Raw genomic sequence first — 14352 nt, 5'->3', positions numbered from 1 at the left:
ACAAACACATCAATGACGGTGAAGATGCCGCAGGACCGGACAAACACATCAATGACGGTGAAGATGCCGCAGGACCGGACAAACACATCAATGACTGTGAAGATGCCGCAGGACCAGACAAACACATCGATGATGGTGAAGATGCTGCAGGACTGGACAACGTTTTGTTCGCTTGTACATGGGGTTGCCGCCGTGACTGGAAGGTGACTTAACAGTAACGAACATTAGAGCCAGTGCTTGCTTAGTGTATTTTTTCAAACGTATTATCAGAGAAACAATTTACTCAGCAAAGGACCTACCCTATTATACTGTTACATTCTCAGAATTGTACTTCATATGACAGCAGCAGCATCTCAAAAGGTCTCCACCCATTTCCACATACATCTGAAACCAAAGACACATAAGCAGGAGACGGGACTCTCATTTTTAAGACATGGCTTTTGTTTTCTTTGTAAATTTTTTCTATCTACATTGTACATGTAGGTAAACGACAGGAACTAACATTAAGGTGAACTCCACATAATCGAGGCTTTCGATAAAGTGATTATATATGGTATTTAAAATTTACAACTCCCCAGCCAAACTAAACTCCAGGACTGCAAATAAGCAAAGGAAGTTCTTCTTCCATCTCTGGGAAAACCACAATCTGAGCATACGAGATAACAGAAAAAAAAGTCAGATATACCTATCACTGTACCTTTTAAAAGAATAATATTATCCTGGGCTTAGATGCTCAGCTTAAATATTTTAAAATTTTAAGGACACCAGAAGGCAGGAGTCCACCTTAAGTGGACACCACTGAATGAGTGCCATTCCAAGACCTTCAGGCAAGAAGAAGACATCATTCTCTCTCCCGGTGTCACTAATTAAAGATGGCTGATGGCAACTGCGTGACCTTAGACTTTGAGGACCCCAGAACCTGTGAAACTGGAAACATGGGCTTCCTTATGGCCTAATCAGATGCCCCAAGAGAGGTGCTGACGAGTAAAATAAAGTTTACAAGTTCAACGTTTTGGTATTTCGATAGATGGGTGTGGTGTACTGGGCCCGTGGAATAGTCATGGAACCAGAGGGAGACAAGACAGATAGAGAAACACAGTATACTACTCCCACAAAAAGTTGGCTCAGTTCTCACCTGTCTTGAACAAAACTGTATACATAATACTTCAAACACATACACACCTCCCAGTATGATGGACAGTGCAAAAGATCTGCACAATTCTAAATAGATTATCTTCAAAGTTCAGAAAACTGACTTCTGAAATATAATGACTGCTCAGAAACATCTCCTTTCCTTACACTTGATTGGGCTACTCTTAGAATTTTTCTTTACATTCTCAAAAGCTTACAGAACACTTACTGCACCTGAACACAAAACTAGTCTCATCTCTCGGGGACGTGAAGGTCAAACTCTTTTAAAGCCTGAACAAAGAAAATTAACAATCAAGTGAGCAGAGCCTGGACAATGTCAATCACCCACACCTCTCCCCTCCCAAACACACACTGATGGTGCTGGTTCTACATCCATACTGTGGAATGCGCTTTAAGCTAGCGGGACACGATCTATCAAGACATTTCACGAGGATTAAAATCTTTAAAGATTCTGACTTTGCAAATCACAGCAATTGAGCCTAAAGCAAAGAGAAAGTATTCCTGCCTGATAATGACTTATTCTAATAGCAGAAACGAACCAAAATCTCCTCCTAATCAAGTCGTTTAGCGTGCTGTCTTCCCTCCTTAACCTGTACTTTAGAATCCCTCCAGCCAACCCCCTAACTCCATCACAAAAATATACGCGAGGGGGGCGACAGGAAAGGCACAGGGTGGGGTAGTGAGAAGGCACGCTATTCCTATCTTAGTCCCAAAAACCTGCACTTTTTTTAACTGAGCTGCTAGTCAGCAAGTGAGGTGCTGACATCAAGAAACACCTTGCATGAAAAGGCACATCTACCAACACCCACGTAAGCACTCACGTGTGGGCCACAAGTGACACTAATGGCTGCCATCTCCTTCCCAAGCCAGGTGACTCCAAGCCCTCACCAACGCTGCGTCGACTGCTTTTCACGGGAGATGTCTGGAACAGCATCTACGTGTTCACCCTAAATTTCAGCGAGGAAGATCGAGGAAGTGACGAAACATTTCCAGGTGGTTCAGAGACCACTGAGAAGTACCAGCAAGATGTTTAGATGTCTTTTGGGGATGTGAAAGGTAAGGAAGGCAAAGGCTGGTGACAGAGACATTCGTATTTAAAAGATGAGAAAGAGCTGTGACAGAGGAGGAAGGGAAGAAACTGGTACCCAGCAGTTTCCCTGGCAACCACAAAGCATGCCAGACCATAATTTGCATGGGAGGTGGAAGTGATATCCCTGCAATCTGATCTCCCAAGTAACAGAGACAGGAAATGGCCACAGCAGTAATAAAACTGCCTCAGTTCTAGCCATTTTCTTTAAACAAATAAATGTGGCAGAAGGCTGCATGCTCACCAGGAACCACAAGCAAATTATGGGGCTGGATACTCATCCCCACAAGTGTCTAAAAATGTGTCATCGGCAACAACTAATCACCATTAAATCAGATGTGTCTCTGCCATGCTTTAAGATCGCACAGGACACGCAGGCTCCGAGGCAGGCCCCATGCTGCTCGTTCCTTCCTTCTTCTAGGACCTGCGCAGACTAACCTCTGAGGAAGGCAGATAGAAATCCACACCTACCAGGAAAAACAGTCCTATGCGGTACTATTCCACATACACCAAAGTACACACCAAAAATTTTTTAAAAAACGCCGTCGTCGGTTCCAACCCATAGCAACCCTACAGGACAGAGCAGAACTGCCCCAGAGGGTTTCCAAGGCTGTGATGTCACAGAAGCAGAATGCCACATCTTTCTCCCACGGAGCAGCTGGTGGGTTCAAACTGCCGACCTTTCAGTTAGCAGCTGAGTGCTTAACCACTGAGCCACCAGGGCTCCTATAAACAAATGTACTGCTCAAATTACTCAAGTCAGATATGTGGTGTCTTAACTCTGTCTCTCACCTCACCATCAGGGCAGGGGTGGCAGGGGAGATGGTAACTTTACAACTCAAAGCAGGATAAAGCCAATGTGAATTTATACTCTCAGTCTTCTGATGAAGCCATAAAACAACAGTGGTGGCTTCAGAAAAGTACAATCCCTTGCCCTCTAACTCCCTTTTAATTAGCCAAGAACCTCTTTAACTGTCTTCTTCCATCGGGGTTTTATTTAAAAAAAAAGAAAGGAAGATTGGGATTTGTTGTTTGAGGTGAAGCCCTGAAACCCTCTTGGAGTTGTCTGTTCCCTTCTACAACCGCAGAGAGCTAACGCTGCTGTTCGGCACTCCTTTGCCAAGGGCACACAGATGCATGGCCTGAGCCATCTAAGCACGTCTTGGCTTAGTCTGGTTTGGGGACCAGGTCTAAAGCTTACCACATTCCAGCTCAATCTTGAGGGATGTGATTTCACGGAATTCTAAAACACCCCAGGGGCTGTTGGATATTTCAAGGTGGCCTAGGTGGTTCTGGTGCCATCCAACCCAAAGCCTGCACTGCCCCCATCCCACCCCACACCACCTCTGCCCTCCCACTGCTGTCGAGTCCATTCTGACTCACAGTGACCCTATGGGACAGGGCCCAACTGTCCCATAGGGTTTTCAAGGCTGTAATCTTTACGGAAGCAGACTGCTACCTCTTTCTCCCGCAGAGCAGGTGGTGGACTCGATGCACCAACCTTTCCAGTTGGCAACCAAGCACTTAACCACTGTGCCACCAGGGACCCTTACCCACCTCTGCAGGCCCGGCCAGTACGGCCCTTCTTGTACCCAGGAAAAGGTGGGTGAGGGGGTCTAGGGTGTGCCAGGTTCTCACTACAAGAGAGATTTCTGAAATCAACTATCAGAATGAGGTTCCCTCCATGACAGAAAAACGGACTGGGACCTGCTCTCTTTCCTCAACAACCAAGTGAGCACTAACCTCAAAGCTCACTAGATTGGTAAAGAAAAGTTAGTAACTAAATCCTGCCCTCTCCCAGCCCACATGTGACATCCATCAGAATGCCTCTGAACCACACAAGCTTCACAGAAGCACAAAGATCAACTCCCCACCCCAGGATTACCTGGAGGTTCAACCTCGTCAACCCCTGGCCCTTCTTGCTCTGCAGGTCACAGGCAACTGTCTCATCTCCTGGCACACAGCCCAGCACCCAAGACGCTCACCATGTTATGAGCAACACCCCATCCAGCCACTGGGTGGACAGAGCCCCGGGCACTGGGCCTGTCCCTCCGTGTTCTTCTGGCTGAGAGCTGTGCAGCTCGTGGGCCCCCAGGTTCCGTCACTAAATCAAAGAGTACTTATGCTACCAAGAAGATTCCACCACAGGGGTCAGAGCATGGCAAGAATGAAAGCCTCTCCTCCTTCTTCACCCTTAATTTCCCCTCCCCAAGAAAGAAAAAACTAGGCACACGTTACCATACTAAAGATGTCTCAACTTCCCTAGACACTCCCCTCGTCATTCGGCTCTGCGTCTCCACAGGCATAACGTGCTCTTCTTCTTAATGTTCTCTTCACACTGCATCGCAAATTATTTCCTTCTCTCTTTCTTCTCCCTAGAATGGGGATTTCCCGTAGCACAAAAATCAGGCTCTAATGAATCTATTTTAGATACACCCTGGAACCCTGGTAGCACAGTGGTTAAGAGCTTGGCTGCTAACCAAAAGGTCAGCAGTCCAAATCCACCAGCCGCTCCTTGGAAACCGTACGAAGCAGTTCTACTCTGTCCTGTAGGGTCACTATGAGTTGAAATCGACTCGATGGCAATGGGTTGGATTTGGTTTGGTTCAGATCCACCCAACCTCACTGCCATGACTTACATGTTTAGACCTCCATGAAGGAGGGTTGCCTAACACCTTTACAATCAACTAGGCCTAACTCAGGTGAAAGAAGACCCAGACAGAGACTCAAGATCTGCTTCCTGTAAACTGCAGCAATGCAAAAGGTTGCCTTCTAACCCCCAATCATGCTACATAAGGAATAATCTACCAAGCAGTTAAAATTCCCAGACAGGAAGGGAGGAGGGGAAGCCCATAAATCTCCTATAAATAATTGAACATGCAGAAACAGTCAGACGTTATGTTTATCTGAGTAGCTTCCTTCATCCTGCAGATACTCACGACCAGGCTCTATTTCACAATGGTGGGAGGGGACACTCCTCTTTACCAGAGACAACCAGTGTCTCGTGTCCCCTAGGGGAGGAAACAGAACTCCTGAGCATTACCTGAGAGGTCTCTGTACAGAAGCCCAAAGGACTTGTGTGCAGGAAAAGAAAACCTGGCCACGAGTGTGGGTGACATGCATGCCATACCCGGCAGTGAGCACAACTCGTATGTGCTTCTGGCACAACCAGAAAGGCTCCAGAGCTCTGCGCTGCCCAACCTGAGACATCAAATCAGGGCCCTCAAATCATCCTGGTGACCATTTTTATCTAGGAAAACACTTAGGATCAAGGTAAGGTACCGAGAACTAAGAAATACAAACCCCCCTCCCACAACCTGCAACAGCTGGCAAGGTGAAGCATACCCACAAGTAGATACCTCCAAAATCCACCAACACCAATCAACTGAATGGAAAAATATTATTCATCTAGAGGAAGGGCGGAACAACCCGGTAGAATTATAGAGCAATCATAGATCTACTAGAACAGTCTCCTGAAACACAGTAACGAGCTAGGTCAGAAATGTTCTCACATTCAGGCTACCCTCAAGTGCCCTTCCAGAGGAAAGCATGATCTCTAACCTCAAAGACTGGAGACCTCTAGTTATTACAAGATCTCAGAAATCAACCGACTCTTTCCAAATGTGAACTGCTCAAGATAAGCTGAAGTTTTCTCACTCTCTATCTATTGCTTGGTTTACACTGAAAATTTAATTTCATTGATTTCATAAAAGAAGGAATACAAACACTGGCAGAGAAGAGAGTGTTTTCTTGGTTATAACATCTGAGGACAACCACTGTTGTGCATTGCCATTGTGTGTCCAGTGAGGAAGTAGCTGGGTTGAGATTCAGCTCCCCCAGCCAGGTGCTGGCCCAAAGGGAGTGTCCATCTGTCATTTGTCTGTCCACAGGGGGTACCTAAAAGGATAAGGCCTACATGTAATACAATCATTTACCACACACCCTTATGGGAAGTGACAGGGTGTAGTGGGAAAACTCCAGGCATTATAGTAATGAAGACGTGGGTTCAAATTGTGACTCCGCTACTTACGAGAAATGTGACTTAACCCCTCGAGTCCTTAGCTGAGTACTGACCAGTACATGTGCATGAGGAGCTACTCAAGGGCAAGTACCACTAGAAGGGCTGGAGGGCCCGGAATAGCGCCTGTTCCCTTACCAGCCATAGAGGAAAACATAACTGACAAGGCGTCAATCAGGAGAAGTACTCGGAAGGGTTTTGCCTGAGTAATAGGAAAAACATAGCCCTACACTAACACAAAGGAGCCCTGGTGGTACAACGGTTAAGCCCTCAGCTTTAATCCAAAAGGTCAGTGGTTCAAATCCACTCAGTGGCTCCACAACAGAAAGACCTGGTGATTCGCTCCCGTAAAGATTATAGCCTAGAAAACCCTATGGGGCACTTCCACTCTGTCACATGGAGTCACTACCAGTCAGAAGCAACTTGACGGCACCTAACACCACCACCCACCACATTAAACACTGCTCTGAGTCTACCTAACAAAGCTTAAAATCAAGACTGAAAAGGATCAAACTGTTAACAAAACTCAAAAAATATTCAGAGAAATACAAAAACAGCCAGTACCCAAAAGAGTAATATTTATAATGCCTGGTATCTGAAAAAAAACAACAACAATCAATCCAAACTTACCCAGGAATGACAGATGATAAATTAGTACACGCTGTCACTAAAACATCTATTATAACAGTATTCCATACTTTTGAGAAGGTAAAGACGGAGCATATTGAGGAGAGTCACTGAAGATATAAAAAGACCCAAATCAAACTTCTAGAGATAAAAACCAATAATATCTAAGATGAAAAATACACTGAATGGGAGTTAACAGCAGATTAGATATTGTAGAAGAAAATGCTTATAATACATGTTAACCACCATGAAGCAAGAGAAACAATGCAAACCACAAGCCAATGGAGCAACATCTTTAAAGTATGGAGCAGGGAGTGTTAACCAAGAATTCCATAATCAACAGAAGGTATCTTTCAAAAATTAAGATGAGTTTCTCAAAACTGCATGTGATTCTAAAATAATCACAAAATTAAAAAAAAAAAAATTGACAATGGGTAAAATAAAGGTCTTTCCAGATACACAAAAGCTGAAAGATTACCGGTCACCAGCAGACCTGTATCAGAGATATTAAAGAAAGTCTTTCAAGAGAAAGGAGAATGATATGAGGACACCTGGATCTATAGGAAGGAACCAAGAACACCAGAAATGGCTACCAGGTAGGTCAATAAAGAAAGCAGGTAGGTTCCGTGGCAGCCACACCACTGGCTGGACACGTCCACATCAACTTCCGAAACTCCCTTCTGTCAGTATCAGCGTATCCGTCTAAAATCCTATTCCCACAAGTTGCGGTTGTTTACTGTTAGAGATGGTATTTCAGACAAGACAGCTCTCTAATTTAAAATTCTAACAGTACTAGCCTCCCCTTTGTAAACACTGTCAGAGGTGTAACAACACAATGGTCTGCACTAGTCAGTGGAGGCTTTCAACCCGAAATCAGAGTTTAGAGAAATTGGGCAAAGCTGTTGCTTGTTTTATTTGTTTTGGGGGGACAGGACTAACATTAACTCAATACCATTTAGTGCATTTAACACTACTGATGATTCTGTTGAAGGGATATGTAAGAAGTTTCTGAAAATTTAAAGTTCTACTGACATCAGTACTTAATTCTTAAGGATTTCCTCTCTTGACTAAACCAGTTTCTAACAGCGCACGCTGCCAAACAAGCATGCTATGCATATAGGACTATCTGCCTTTCAAACTGGGAGGCAGGAAGTATGTGAAACCAGCAAAGTAACTCAGAACTGGAAGGCTAAGGAAAACAGTAATACTGATGCGTCAGCTGTGAAAGGAATACCTGTTTAAAAAGCCTGGGAGAATTCTGATCATTTTCAACATCTATTCATATTCAAGAGCTAAACTTCATAAAGTCATGGCATTCCCCCCTAAAATAACTCTTTACACTGAAAATTCAATATTCTTGAACAGGACCAACTAGCTCTGAACTCAGTAAGTCTTACAGTATTATCAAAGGCCTAACTAAAATAAAGCAGCTCTTTGTTTGACAAAAAGAAAGCAGTTATTCCCCTGCAGAGGCGTCTGTGCTTTTCTAAGTATTCCTGTAAAAATGCTTGGCGTTTGTTTCATAAAGTGTGTTAGCATGCAAAAAGTAGTATACACTTAACAACACATTAGCTTGTTACATTTTATGAGTGATCTCAGGATTAAGGACTAGAGACATAGAGGTCGTTCCCAAAGGTGAAGTAGCGACTAATGTGTGAACAGATGGAATCTTCTCAAACCACAACCTCACCCCACTCATGCCTGCTTCATTCATGCAAATACCTGGTCACACCAGCCTCTGTGGAGGGAAGTCACACCCCAAGAGTCCTTCCCGTGACTCAGTCATTTCAGAGAGGGCCACGCGCCCACACGATTCCATCTGCCTACGGACTGCTGTGATGGGGCGCCATGGAGAAAAGATACATCACAACTTGTGTTTAATCATAATCCCTCAAAGACGAGCATGAGAAGTCGCCAACGACCGTGCTTATTCATGTCGTACGTATACAGATGACAGCTATTAACAACACACATACAAGTGCTCATTATGAATTAACAAGTCCAGTTCACAAAACCCACCATTAGAGGTGGTTTCTCCTGTCATACACATTTTACAGACAAGCAAACTGAGGCCCAGAGAGGTTATATAATCTGCCCAAGGTCACGAAACAAGGTAATGGGAGAGCTGGAATAAGAGAAGCTACTATGGCTGCAGTTCACGCTATTAACCACTGTGCTACGCATACAGCTTCCCAGAGATCCCTAACACCTACCGTTCTCTTAAAATTTTACTAGCTATTCCCTCCACCCATCCAGACACCAAAAAAATAAAGTCAAAGAAATACGGGTATCCCCCCACTATCTGAAAGTAGAGAGTTCCTATAAAGCCTTTCATAAGCCGAGACAGCAAAAAGTAAGAAAGGAATCACCATTAATTTATACGGGAATTTTTTTTTTTTTTGAGCATTCCCAGGCCCAAAATATAACCTACCAAATCATACTAAATACACATAAAACACTTCCGAGCTCTCTCAGGCTTTTCTAATACCTTAGGACACATCTTGCTAACAGATGCACAAAATAAATCCATAAAAAGCACAGATGCTCCCAGACACAGTTCAAAGCTATGGTGGCCTGAGGCTGAGATGCTGAGTGTAGATCCCGATGCACGAGCCTGGGGGCGCCAGTTTCACTGCCCGGGGTACACGCTCCCTCTTTAAAGGCTCACTGCAAACAAACGCTGAACGCTACTTCTGCTTTTTGCCTTTTTTCGAAAAAGTGAAAATCCTCTTCGTATTTCTTTCAGTTAGCAAAAACAGGTAAAAATGTACATCTTTCATAAAAGCAAAGTGGCATAAAAGAGAACTTTCAAAAAGCGGTGATCCCCATACACACAGTGAATTCTGCTGTGTCTCTGAGACCATGAATCTGGATCCTCCATTTACTCACATCTGAAAGAATACCATCACCCACTTCTTTCTCCCAGCCAAACAACTCCCCCCTGTCTCCAAACCTAGTCATTCCTAAGAGTTTCTCACAGCCAGTTTACACCTGCCTGCTGTCTGTCCACGGTGGCTTCTGTGAATACTCAGGTGCTTGAAGGGAACACAAGTTTCACAAAAACGACCACAAGTAACAGGACGGCCAACAGAAGGCAGTCGGGGCTGAGGAGCTAGGCGTGTACACCAAACTCAGAGGGGAAGCGTCATTCCACACAGAAAAAACTGCATTCATGTTTATTTTTTTTTTTTTTTTTGTAAATTCATCTACCACAATGATGAAGAGAAAATTGACACCAAGGAACTGAAAAAACCCAGGATTCCAGATGAGCTGAGCGCTGCCCATCTCCACGTGCTGGGCTGCCTTGTCCACCGAGCAGACAGAGAGACTCTAAAGAGGAGCTGACTTTTCCTTTTACAAAACATGATTTTAGATAATAACCTTTAAATGGTTAGTTAAAAATTACCTTTTCTTAAAAACCTCCATAAAGAAATATACTAAGGAAAAGAATAACAAATTCGAGAAAAGGGCAAAACAACCCTATAGGAACTCTGGATTTCACCGTTTTTATATCTGCCAAAAAAGATCCCTAACTTCAACTAAAAGCGAGGGCAACAAGTACGGAGGGAAAAACATAGCTTAAGGGGTTTACTGCAGAAAAATGACACTTAGTAAATACATGAGATGCTTTGGCTGAAAATTTCTCAAAAACATGCTACAGGCATCATCTGAAAAAAAAAGTAACTTGTTCCAATTCGCAGGTTGGAAAATGAGACTGGCTAAGGTCTGAACTGAGGCTGGAACTGGTCTCCGCCCCACCACCACCCCATACAGATAAAATTTTTCAGAAGAAGGAAGTCAACAGAAATTTCCTTCTCTTTCTCTGCTGACCAAGGCAAAACGGTTATTAACTAATCCTAAAAGCATGTACCTAAAAAGATGTATACATCAGGAATAATTTAAGTGTACAAGAATAGCTAGTAATTCATGTAATTCTGAAAAAAGAAAAAAAGATAATGCTTTTTCCAAAGCCAACACATAAAATGTGACCCTGGATTTTCTGAATTTAGCATTTTGTCCTAGAAAGACTACATACCAAAAGAGAATCCAAATGTTCAACCTTCAAACACGCTCATCTGCGTATACGTGATGTTTAGAGAATTGTAGACCCAAGTAAGAAATGTCACGTAGTCAACAAACCACGCAGCACTTGAACGGCATCTTAAAATAACCATTTGAGGCAGTTACTCTGAGCTTGACTTGACATCTTCACTAGAGACAGCACATTCCATCAACTCATTAGAAAAGGTGTACTATCCGTGAAGACGATGGGAGGCTGAGCACTGCAATCTCAACACTACACTTACAAAGCTCCAGGAATTCACACTCCATTTCATCCATCATCCTTCAGAAGACAGGGTTCATACTATGTCAACAAAATACCAATGAGGAATCAAAAATTAGCACTTAAAAACCTGAAGGTATTCATTTAAAAATTATCATTCACTGTATCCTGGCTAAGAAAACTATACCCTAACTACACTACCTGTTTGAAAGCTACAAATGCCCCCCTCTTCCTCCTGTACTCAAGGGCACTCCGACCAGTCCCACATCGAGCTTAACCTGTTAAGACTTAATCCACACGTCCCTGATGGATTTCACTACTAGAGTGTGACCATAACCAACTAATAAGCTGTTATGAACCATTAATATGAATCCATATGAATTCAGTATGGACAAGGTATTTGGCCCACTAATAATTATGGCAGATTTCCCATGTAAGTTTTCTTTGATGATAAAAAGCTCTACCAGACTCCTTGGCATACAGCTACACAACATCACGGTCCCACTTCAGAGAGGAGGAAAGCCGCACTCAGAGGAGGGGCAAAAGAGCCACCTCGAAGTAAATGAAGCCTGCTGATCATCATCACACTCACATGCTGACCAGTTCACAGCCAAAGGGGTGCATGAGGGACAGCCACATAGCTGAAGGAGTGGGTACTGCCACCTCCAATCACAGACTCATAAAACTCTGTTCCCCAAATGGAGGTGAAAGATGATGTCAGATGCATGAACACCCACCCAAGCTCGAAAGCATGGATAATAGGTATTATCATTATGCATTCCAATACTTTACTGATATATTGTTACATAGACTTGAAATCCCTCTTTCATGATGATTCATCTTTAAGATGGAGGGGAGGGGTGGGTTAGGGTTCATTATGGCATATCTGTAATATAATAGGCTTGTCTTTAAGATATTCACCCAAGTGTCTTTAAAAAGAATAACACACGGAGCCCAGGGCACTGGTAGATCAAAATGTGCTAATAACAAATCTATTGATATCTTCTAAGACACAGCACTGAGGACTAAGACAAAAGAAGGTGGAAGTTAGTATGATTAATACACACTTGGCGTACTGTGAGCTTTTAAACAAGGACACTGCATAATGGATGAAAATAAACTAAGACTGAGCTATGCATCTCAAACCTGAGATCCAAAATACAGTTCTGCTAAGCAGCTAATCTTGTCCTTTTCTCAATTTTCCAGTACACGCAGTTGTTCATGACATACACACATCTAGTTTCCGAAAAGTATAATTCTGCAGAATGAGCAAACAAAGGAACCAGATCACGGAAAAAAAATTTTTTTTTCCCTTTCCCCAAACTCTCAAACTAACAGATTCTAACAAAAGGACATCAATCTAGTCATCCCAGGAAAATATCGAGAACGTGAACGGAAAAGTAATGAAATGAGATATAAATTCTAAAAGGGGGGAGAAAAGTAAACAACGCGTGCAGTATAAAATAAGGCAGAGATGAGCAATGGGTTTTGAAAACACCCAATTAAAAGTAATATTCTATAATGTCACTGCCACTGTTTGACCATGAAACTACAAATCCTTATCAAACTACCATAGTCAATGTGCTTATAACAGTCTTCAGCATATCTAAGAAAAGTCATACAAAAATATCTGCTGGTAACTTAAGTTTTAAGAATCAATTTGACAACTACTAACTTGGTTAAAAGTCAATGGATTAAAATGCACACCATGTAATTTTTGCTTCCCTAACAAGAAAAAGAAAAAAAAAATTTTTTTTTTTAAAAGAAACAGCACAGTTAATTCTTTACCTTTTTAGAAACAACTCCTTTCAGAAGTTAGCGAAGTATCATATAACATCCTCTTCAGGATTACTTACTACTGATGAGAACCAATTAAAATGACCAGCGAAGGCAGCCATTACAAACTGGCAACTTTTGGAGCAATTCTTACGGCAGGAACGTATTTTGTTTGGCCCGCAGAATTTTTTGGTTGATTCATTTTTAATTAGACACAGTAACCAATATTTAAAAATCAGAAATCAGGAAATTTCAAACATCCAGAATTCTCGCTCTTCTACTGAAATCAGGCGAGTGGGCGTATGTTCCCGTCTGGCAAAAAGCTGCAGCCTGAGTTTGCAGCCCCTGGTTTAGGGTGCCAAAGTTTCCTGCTTTGGGTACTAACCTTTTCCTCGACGGCCCTTCTTCAAAATCTGAAGAACTAACATCGTTGCTAGTAGAGGACACTTGGGATGCATCATCCTTCTCATTCTCTGACTGTTCTGATGCTGGTCTTAATGCCTTAGACTGGCCATTACCAAGGAACCCTACAGATGAGAGAAGGGGATAAACACTTAGAAACATGGTATCAGGAAGCAGCACAGTTATCCCTACACAGTGGCTGGAGAAGAGACAAAAGGAATGTGGATACAAGAGAATTAAAAAGTCCATGTCCCTTTTCAATGGGAGAGAAAAAAAAAAATTAAACCTCTTCCTACTTTTAAGAGTGAAATGCCTGAAAAGAGGGAAAAAAATCTACAGTAGAAAAATCGAGCAGAAATTTGTAATAATAATATACTTTTGGGCTCTTTTGTTAAATACATCTTGGGGACTAAGAGAGAGGGTGTTGAAAGGAAGAAAGACATTTCAAATATTACCAAATCAAACTACTTATTCTAGAACTGCTACATATTTAGTCTAGAGATGCTGAAATTGACTTTTAAACTTTTTATGGACAAAATCTCTTTTAATTGCCTTTAGGAACCACTAACTGCCATACAAGAAAAAAGAGTCGTTATTTTGTAGCCTATCTTAGGTTTTTAACTAGAAATCCTATAGAACAAGTTGCTCTTCATAGCAATCCATTAGACTATAGACCCTAACCAAGATTTCTCTTTGATTGTTTCAATGGATGCTCTATCACTACACATACACCCACCATGCATCCACAGACAGAGTCCTGGAAACTCTGGCTGTGCTTCTGGTAATCAGAACGTAAGACAGGTCCTAGGGAAGAAGCTGCTGGCCCTCAAGGGACTCAAGAACAAGTACTATTATAAGCAGTAAGGCCACACTGGTGGGTGAAGGCTGAATAAAATTCCTGTCTTACAAGGATGCCCTTTATCACCACTCCTATTTAACATTGTGCTGGAAGTTCTAGCTAGAGCAATAAGGCAAGAGAAAGAAATAAAGGGCATCCAAATTGGT

General features: G+C 42.6%; 1 protein-coding gene across 2 annotated transcripts in view; it reads right to left on the bottom strand.

Moving 5' to 3' along the window:
- The window catches only part of JARID2 (jumonji and AT-rich interaction domain containing 2), a 294431-nt gene that overhangs the window by 126709 nt on the left and 153370 nt on the right, over window positions 1-14352 (bottom strand). For both annotated transcript variants that reach the window (XM_004382977.2, XM_023737473.1), the window contains exon 3: window positions 13331-13472. In XM_004382977.2, the coding sequence (XP_004383034.1) occupies window positions 13331-13472 (142 nt within the window). The remainder of the gene's footprint in view (window positions 1-13330; window positions 13473-14352) is intronic.

This window comes from Trichechus manatus, unplaced genomic scaffold (assembly GCF_000243295.1).
Source record: "Trichechus manatus latirostris isolate Lorelei unplaced genomic scaffold, TriManLat1.0 scaffold00103, whole genome shotgun sequence".
Lineage (NCBI taxonomy): Eukaryota > Metazoa > Chordata > Mammalia > Sirenia > Trichechidae > Trichechus > Trichechus manatus.
The sequence above is the reverse complement of the archived record's forward strand: the minus strand, read 5'-3'. Positions and strand labels throughout refer to the sequence as shown.